Raw genomic sequence first — 10000 nt, forward strand, 5'->3', positions numbered from 1 at the left:
GTTACCTTTTTGATACCACGGGAGCGCCGATAACCCAGATGATAGAGCACTCGCTTTACGCGCAAAGGGATGGAGATTGAATTGCGTGAAGTCAAGATTCTTTTCTGCCCACCCCCCCCCCCTCTCTCTCTCTCTCTCTCTCTCTCTCTCTCTATATATATATATATATATATATATATATATATATATAATATATATATATATATATCCGCCCTTCCCCCGCCCATGTCCACTCAGCTGTGATTAGGTAACTAAGTCTGATTGATCTTGCTGAAAGGCACGGTATTGAAAACGGGATAACTTCGGTTCCATAGGCCCAATGGTTCTTAAATACTACTTTTAAGTTTGGTTTCATTTCCATTCTATCATAGGACAGTCGAGGCTGGCTAATTTAAAAACAACAAAAAATGGATTTATTTTTCTTGTATGTTATTTTTTTTCAGCTTTGCTTTTTCTGGCACCTTTTGATGCATATCGTTTCAATGTGTACGCGTTTCAAAGTTCGGCAAAATTGCAAATTTACACATTGTCTTTTCATTCCAGGGTCCCAGTACTCTGCTGATGACTATTACCATTTTGCTTTTTTCGTGGATTACTTCCCTTGGGCTGTAAACCATCAATCCAAATACATATGAAAGTTATCCAAGTTGGACTATCGCAAAATACTGCTACCATCATCATCAAAGAGGAACGATGTTACTTAATTTATGAATTACCGTTCTATCTAAAGATTTGAACGTTGAAAAAAAAGTGTTCAGGGACAAGATTTTTAGTTTCTTATTCTCTTCTTTCGTTATGTTTTAAATATTTAAGAGAGAAGGGGGGGGGGGGGGGGGCATATAAAATAAGATTTGTGATTTCCATATTTTCCCCGCCGTATTTTTCCCTTTTAAGACAATGTACTGTCAATTATTACTAACTAAATCGAGGAGGGTCTGGACTGGATTACATTTTTAATATGAGATTAGAAAGAAGGGAAAAGAAATTTGTTAACATATCAATTTATAGTATTCATTTTGTGAATAAGTTACACAATATCTCCATTTGTAGTATTTTTAATCCCTCACAAGTCGAGTTGTACTCGTATATACACGTACCAACTGATCAAACTCTGAGCTACACTGAGGATAATCATGACTGATTATGTACAAGGAGAATTGAATCACGGCGGGATAGAGACGATGAAAATACAAAAATCTATGAAGAGAACAACCAAGGTGGTATAGATAACGTGAAATACAGGGAGACACTTTGACATCAGTTATTTGTGCACCATATGTTTGTAAATCAAATGTATAGAAATAGGTGAATTACATCTAATCTTTTCTGAACTTTTGCAGAAAATAATAATTGATTAATATAATTGCTGCTCTGAAAATAGACAGTTCTTAGGTGTAAAATTAATTGCATATCGTGTAAATATTTACTTTTTTATATAAAGAGATTTCATTTATAATCAGTGAAAGATTAGATAATTACTCAAAGTAAAACGCCTACTTTATTTTCAATACTGTAAGTGTTAATAATATAATCATGGTTTAAAGAGTATGTTTAGAACTGTGCAGCATTTAAATCGTTCGATATTTGAATGAATTTTTTCTAGCCAAAATTTCGAATAGTTTACGGCACAAATTTTAGTCACAGTAATTTTTATTCAAAATTTATTATTGAACATCACATTTGCCACGATATAATACCGTTTTGAGACGATATGTCACAAATAACAAGCTCACAGTCTTTTTTTTCATTTACTGGTATTGGTTGTTGTTAATAAGAAACAAATTGTATCGTGAATCTTACGTTCAATTCAACACATCCGTGTTCTATATGCTACTCCATGTAAACAAAATAACAACAAGGCAAAAAAAAAATATTTCTTAAAAGAAAAGTGGCACTTTTCCCAATTTCTTGAGGGCAATGTCCCACATAACCACTTTTGACGAGATCTTAAATCAAGATTTTAATTCAAGTTTCTGAATGTAAAAGAAAAGAATACTGTTGCAATCCGTTTATTGACTACTGTTTGGGTTTAATATATTGAACGTTTACCTTTCATTTATTGAGGCTTTTACATATTTCCATGAACTTGAAATAAAATACAATATTTCATTTATGATTAGATGTTTTATCTCCATGTTTTTCTTAGTTTCTTATTTTTTGTGGATGGCTTCATGATGAAAATTGTCAACGAGTCATAGGGGAAACCATTTGGCTCAAAATATTTGGCGTAATTTGTTCTGCCCAAATGTTATTAATAAAATGAAAATGCGCTTAGATTTCATTTACAAAGTCATGGTTTGGACTATCGGGTTTTTCCTTTTCCATCAAATCACGACGAATGAGACACTAAAGACAAATCTATTCTATTTCATTACTGTAGTGCATTTCCACAATTCTACGCATTCCCTGGACAGAACAGGAAACTAATCAAAATGTGAAAGAGCCCCTGGGCCTTAAGGACCCGTACCTCATCATAATGATACAGAAACAAAATACTTGCTTTATTAGGACATACCAAGAGACATGACACTCTTGTAAAAAAATTTCAAGAGAGTATTGTCGAGAATAAAAGAGAGAGAGGGGGAGACAAGAAGAATATTGTCACAAGATATCAGGGAATGGGTGAATAAGCCAGTGACTGAATGTGGAAGGATGGCGTAGGACAGAAGCTTGTTTCGGTTGGCAGTTGTGGAGGCCACGTCCACGGGGGAAAAGCCATGATGATGATGATGATGATGATGATGATGATGATGATGATGATGATGATGATGATGATGATGATGATGATGATTTCCTCAAGCTACAAGCAGCAACATTTGGCTATAGACCGTATAATCAGACCTGTAAAATTGGCATGACTATGAGCTGTCGGTGGATCAGCTGTAATGTTTTTTTTGTTTTTTGTTGTTTGTTTTTTTTTTTTTTTGTCTTGAAAAATAAACCCAATCGCTGGTAGGTAGGATGAGTAACAATGAATGTATAAAATTCTGGTCTAGGCGTGGTGTCCTTGGGTAAGGTAGTTTAGTTTACACACATACACAAACAGGATTGTACTTGTGGCTATAATCTATCCGTAACTGGCGATGCCAAAGGGGTCCCGATAGCTGAGTGGTAGAGCACTCGTCCGTTAGCAAATGGACTTGTATTGGTTTCAGTTGCAATCGAGAGTTTTACTGACGCCGTCCCCTACCTCTTTGATCAGCTGGGTGGGGATCTATCACCTTTGACAGAAATTACTTTGCAATAGACCAGCATCCAATCCAAAGGATAGAAAGCAGCTGCTGCTGTTCATTAAATGTTACAAAAAACGGGATATATTCTTACTCAATGTTCCGTATGCCTCTAAAGTAATCCTTTATTTCTGACGAACCGTTAAGAAACAGAGCTTTCAGACCAAATGGAAAAAAAATTTTAAAAGGGGGGGGGGGAGGATACCAGAGCCGATACAAAACTTTACACAGCTCTCAGAAAGCCAACATTTTGTTCCGTGATTAATACACTATTTAGGGTCCTTGAAATATTCAAATCAAAGAATAGTAGTAGTAATAGTAGTAGTAATAGTAGTAGTAGTAGTAATTGTAGTAGTAGTAGTAATTGTAGTAGTAGTAGTAGTAGTATAGTAGTAGTTAGTAGTAGTATAGTAGTAGTAGTAGTAGTAGTAGTAGTAGTAGTAGAGTAATGTATTAGTAGTAGTAGTAGTAGTAGTAGTAGTAGTAGTAGTAGTAGTAGTAGTAGTAGTAGTAGTAGTAGTAGTAGTAGTAGTGGTAGTAGTAGTAGTAGTATCGCTTGATCATATCATATCTCCACTTTGCAGTTGTTTCAACAGTCAATAAACGTCTCATCAGTCGTGTGGATCATTCCTTATCCTCCAGGTGGTGCTGTATTTGATATGTACAATTAGCAGTTGATTGACTTAAGTAACTTAGTGGGGGAAACGAAGAGTGTATGAAAATTGTCAGACAATGGAAGAAAGAAAAATGCAAGAAAAAGAGCTTCCCAAAAATCAGTCACACGCGCTATCATTACACCAACACGATCCCGATAGTTGGGACAATTTTAATTCCAATACTCTTCACAAGGGTAATCAAGAGGTCTGAAGTTCGATCCCTATTCGAGGTATACTGATTTTTGGGGATGGATTTTTGTTCTTGTATTTATCCTTCTTGCTTTGTCTTGCACCTTTCATAAACACGTGTTCAGATCTTTATCTTGCACCTGTTCCTGCTCCCCAATTGATATCCTACTCTAGTCACAAATTTACACTCTGTGTAAATTGTCAATATCACCAAGCCATGCTTTGTAAATTCTCTTTGTCCGTAGTGATGTTTCACGTTTCACATCTTATCTTTATGGCGGTAAATAGTCTACTTATATCGCTAAGAAGTGGCATTTCATTCGTTTTACAAGCGGTAATAAATGATCATCCCCCCCCCCCCCTTGTATTACGACTGTACTCTTTGTCGTAATAAACAGAATACGATTCATAGGCTTCTGCGAAATTTATATTTAATTAAAGACTAAGCACAAAGTCATGGGTTCGATTTGAAATAAAGTTCTTATACAAATACAGTGCATAACAGGGAGATGATTTACAAGGAAAAAAATATCATCTCCCAAAACTCTAACTATACATTTGACTGTTTCCCTCCCAGCCAGGGCCAGGACAAAACCAAGTAATCTCATTCAAAGACAAAGACAGAAAGCATGTTGGAAAATAGATATAAGGGGATAGAAGACACAGTGTGTACCTCCCTGCCCACTATGGGAGGTCAGGATCCTCACCCAGACTGTATTGTTTTGTTTAAATATTATATATGATTTTTAAACATTTGAGTGTATCCCTCTTCTTAGTTGGGACCTGGGCTTGTGTGTGGATGAGACTTTTAGGTGATCTCAAACTTTGATAGTGTGCTCTTGGAATCTACATCTGTTTCCTATTTGAACAAATTCCCCTTTGTCTTACCTTTTCTTGGGTGCTTTAATTGTAATTCTAGAACTTTTGACTATCCCATTTTCTTCCTTTTTACTGGCGCTGATATGACCTTAATGTGTTGCAAGCGCCGTAAAACCCTTAAAAACAAAAAAAAAAAACAAATTATACAAATAATTTTCCCTTGTTGGTGAAAGTGTGTAACATAATATCGTGTGCGAGAAAAAAAATCCAGTAAACCTTGTTTAGAAACTTGTAGCAGCCAAACAATAAATGATGTCTGGAATTTTTCCACATTCAGATCCATTTAGTGAAATTTATGTATCTACTTTCTACACACTTTTTTCAGGAAAATATGATGAAAATTATAATTCCACGATTATTCTTATAAACACTCCGCATGTTTGCCATATCGAAGACGTTTTCGTAAATATCGATTCTCCCCATTTTTCTTTAATAAAGATAAATATTGAATTGTAAGCTTCAATTTATTAGACAAAAACAGACACTGTGGATGTTTCGGGTTTCTCCTTTATCAACAAATCACGATGAATGAAACACTAAGGACGAATGAAATATCTATGAATAATTCACACATACCTCATTCGTTCTTAGTATTTCATTCATCGTGATTTATTGATGAAGGAGAAACCCGAAACGTCCACAGTATCTGTCTTCGTCTAATAAATTGAAGCTTACAATTCAATACGTATCTGTATTTTTTTCCTTCGAGGTTCAAGCAACAACATTTTCATTATTCCATTTTTCTTTATGACGATGCGTAGCCCTTTATTCTAACTACGATCCAACTGATTTTCTTCTGCTTCTGTGTAAAATGTTGTACGATCCTTAGTTATCGTTTTTATCGTCTCTAACAGTGTGATGACACGTGCACAAATTCGCAACAAATCAACAACATAAGTTCAACCATCGTTAAGGTGATAAATTATGGAGTAGGCACTTGTAAAAGATAAACGTTCTAAACAAGTGTGTATAAAACAGTATCAGACAAAGTAGAGTGAAAAATGCAGAAGAAAAAAAATATCCCAAAATATCAGCCTGCCTCAATTGGAGATCGAACCAAATATTGAATTGAATCGTCCGAACTATCGGTGTAAATAGACTCTGTGGTGTAATGGTAACACGTCTGACAGGTAATCAGTAGGTGAATCTGAGCTTAGGCAGGCTGATTATTTTGGGATGGTTTGTTTTGTTTTGTTTTGTTGTTTTTTCTTGAATTTTTCTATCTGCTTTGTTTGGTGCTGTTTCATACACACGACTTATTCAAAGCATTATTAGGCAACACTGAACTTGGTTTAGACTTCTACCGCTCAGCAATTGATCCCTAATTTAATAAAAGTATTAAAAACTTGACACAGAGTTTGATAAATTTATAGGTGAACACGAACCAATAATTGTGTGTAGGACCCGTCCTAAGCAGTGCAACAATGGCATAATGGCTACGAGTAAACCCCCAAAGAGAAGGGAGAAGCTATCTTATCGTTTTTAAAATCAGTTTCTCACTACCACAAGAGTTCTACCAACCCCGAATTTCGCTTCGTAAAAGTCTCAAATGAAGCTCGCGAATGTAGACATAAATAGAAAATAAATAGAAAGTAATGTAGAAAAATGAATGTAACAACTTCAAAAAAGAATAGCCGAAAACACCAAGCACGGAACGTTTCGGGCTCAAGTCAATAAAAACTATTAGATTGACAGTTGACAGGTCATTACACTGGGAACTGTTTTGTTTTGATTTTGTTGTTTTTGGGGGTTTTTTGTTGTTGTTGTTATTGTTGTTTTGTTTGGGTTTGGGGGGGGGGCGGTCGTTGTTTTTATTTTGTTTTTGTTTTGTTTTTTGGGGGGTTTTTTTGGGTTTTTTTTTTGGGGGGGGGGGGTCTTCTGGGGGCGAGGGTTTTTTGTTATTGGCTTTTGTTTTTCGGTTTGTTTTTTGTTTTTCTGTGGATTGGGGAATTTGGGGATTGTTTGCATTTTGAAGGATTCTGCTTTTTTCTTTAGGGGAGGGGGGGGGATTTCTTTTAGTTTCACTTTTTTGTTTTTTATCTTTTTTTTTTTTTGGGAAGGGGAATGGGAATTTTGAAACACATTCTGTTGATAAAAATAGACAATAATCAGAGACTTATTTTATTGACATAATCCGCTCTCCTTAGTGAATTGTTTCATTGTCACTTATCTGTTTTAGGATCCCAATGTTATGGCAACACTCCTTGTAACAGAGAACATTAGAGTGTTTAACTAACATAGCTAACTATGAATTGACAGCGATATCTGTGTATTTACAGCCAAGAGCCGTACACAAAAGCCTTTTGAAATAAACTCCTCGCCCTAGCCCCCCACACATAGCTGTGACAGTTGTAGCTGGATCAATTGATCAATGGTCTATATATCAGTATGAAATTGATATTTGTCTAAGACATGGCAGCGATCGATCGTTTTTTCATGCTTACATTTGTGATAATATCAGTGATAGTCACCTAGGACTTGGTGAACGCTATCTGGAAGTCAGTCAAATCAGATACTCGGGGTAGTTTCACGACTTGCTTTGATTGAATGCTTCAGTACTAGACAAATATATGAATAGTACGAGTCACTGTGGAGTCGCTGTACGGCCTTGGACTCACAACTTGAGCACTCAAACTCGAGGATTCATATAAAGCAATATCCAATAATCGCGAGGTCTCAGGTTTAAGAGTATTTTGCCAAGATGAGTTATTCAAATCAATCGATATTTGAAGGACGAGTTTCTTGCCCAATTTTTTTAAATATGTGTCTTTCCAGAGTACGACAGTTAACTGGTTAAACACCCCAACGTCTTGCTTGGTGAATAAACAGAATTTGAATAGCACCAAGTCGCTGTTAGCTTTTATATGGTGTCGGACTTCTGCCAGCTGTTTTCAATGGGGAACCAAAATGAAAGAAAACCTCAAATCCGATAATTTTGTTAAACGGGAAAATCTAGCTAAAGTAGAAGACGGTTTACCTGATATGCCCTAAACTTTTCAGACAACAAGTTTGGTATGAACTAGATATTGTTTCCTTCTAAAGTAGGGAATGATCGCAATAAGAAACAGGGGAAATATAAATCATTTAAAATGGAATAATATAAGTACATCTTAAACAAATATCATCACATTAAAACGTCTATGACGTTTTGTCGTTGGAGCCAAATATTCCTAGCACTACGCATTCTTCATATTAATCGGCAGATCTGATTATATTATTCCAACTACAAAACGTCATAGACGTTTTAATGTGATGATATTTGTTTAAGATGTACTTAGGACTTAAAAGAATTGTTTGAACCTGCAAAGGGTAAATTAATATGTAATTTGTAGATGTAGTTACTGTGACTATTATCTATTTCCCATGAAGGTTACGAATATTCAAATTTCAAGTAGGTATGGATGTATAATAATAATAATAATAATAATAATAATAATAATAATAATAATAATAATAATAATAATAATAATAATAATAATAATAATAATAATAAATGATGATAATAATAATAATAATAATAATAATAATAATAAGAAGAAGAAGAAGAAGAAGAAGAAGAAGAGAAGAAGAAGAAGAAGAAGAAGAAGAAGAAGAAGAAGAAATATAATAATAGTAATAATAATAATAATAATAATAATAATAATAATAATAATAATAATAATAAGAGTAATGATAATAATAATCATAATGATAATAATAATAATAATAATAATAATAAGAAGAAGAAGAAGAAGAAGAAGAAGAAGAAGAAGAAGAAGAAGAAGAAGAAGAAGAATAAATAACTGATAATCATTCAATCTGTGCAATTGGATATAATATGGTTATTAGGTTCATGGACTGAATATTATATTGTTAACTATTACAGGAAGATCAATGGAATGCAATGATTTCCCGATTAAGCGATGGTACGGTTCTACAGTATGTTATGTTAAATAGAGCCAACTGATATGAAAACAAACAATGTTTATCGAATTCCCGACTTTGAGTTGGAGCAATCAATGCCTTTGCAAATGATTTAACTTGAAAACAGGATTCAATTTCACCTCTCACCCCGTTATAGATTCCATTGATTGTGCTCTTATCGCCGTAAAAAAATCAAACGTGAAAGGCCGCTACGTGAGAAAATTTGACATTGATCGTTATTGAATAAATATCATTTAATGTATAGATTAATGACTTTTGTGTTTGAACCTGTGATCAAATGAATTAATTGGTATTTATTGGATATTCAGTGAACACGAGGGTAAAATTCCAGTTCTTGAGAAAATAAATGCAAATTAGCAAATTAATAATGACATTCAAATAACACATCATGATATTTGCTATGCAAAATTTAAGTTAGTTTAAATGTATGCATATTATTAAAAGCAGGAACACACTTGAGACCTCAAACTACTTATGGTAAACTCTTTTAAATGATGTTTGTTTGTTTGTTTTTGTTTCGTTTAATTTTTTTTGAAGTGGGAGTGAGTTCTAATAAATCATTCCATTTCATCAGTTCTGTCGTATATTATTTACTCTTCCTACCACGTCCATCCAGCAATTATCAGGTATGTGGGTGGGTGTATTTGATGGCGGAAAGTTCTCGGAAATAGATAAACTGTCCAAATCTGCCTATTTGAAAATCATAAAAATTCGTAACTTTTAGGAGATAAAAATTGTAGTCGCTATAGTTAACTTTAAAAATTAACAATTTACAAGAATTAGATATGGCTTGGTGGGTTTGTTTTGTTTTGTTTTGATTGTTTCTTTTGGGGGGGGTTGATTTGTTTGGGATTTTATTGTTCTTTTTTGTTTTTGTTTTTTTTTGCTATTTGTTTATTTGTTTGTTCTTTTCTTTGTTTCTTTTTTTTTTTTGGGGGGGGGGGGGCTTGTTTTGTTAGTTTGTTTTTTTTCTTTGCTCCCTCGTTATGTGATTACTCCATCGCCAACGCCTTCTCTGAATCTCAACTTCCACTATTTGTTGTTTTATTCTCTCCCACACCACAGCATCTCATTCTTGATTTTATTTAAGCAGTGGATCTGAGGAACATCCCAAGGTGGCAG

General features: G+C 34.3%; 1 protein-coding gene across 2 annotated transcripts in view; it reads left to right on the top strand.

The window, feature by feature from the left end:
• LOC144972688 (uncharacterized) overlaps window positions 1-2097 on the top strand; it is a 24456-nt gene extending 22359 nt beyond the window's left edge. For both annotated transcript variants that reach the window (XM_078914215.1, XM_078914214.1), the window contains exon 11: window positions 544-2097. In XM_078914215.1, the coding sequence (XP_078770341.1) occupies window positions 544-612 (69 nt within the window). In that variant the 3' untranslated portion in view covers window positions 613-2097. The remainder of the gene's footprint in view (window positions 1-543) is intronic.
• Window positions 2098-10000: the final 7903 nt, after the last annotated feature.

This window comes from Berghia stephanieae, chromosome 5 (genome assembly GCF_034508935.2).
Source record: "Berghia stephanieae isolate SIO BIC M18660-M18661 chromosome 5, UCSD_Bste_1.3, whole genome shotgun sequence".
NCBI classification, from domain to species: Eukaryota; Metazoa; Mollusca; class Gastropoda; order Nudibranchia; family Aeolidiidae; genus Berghia; species Berghia stephanieae.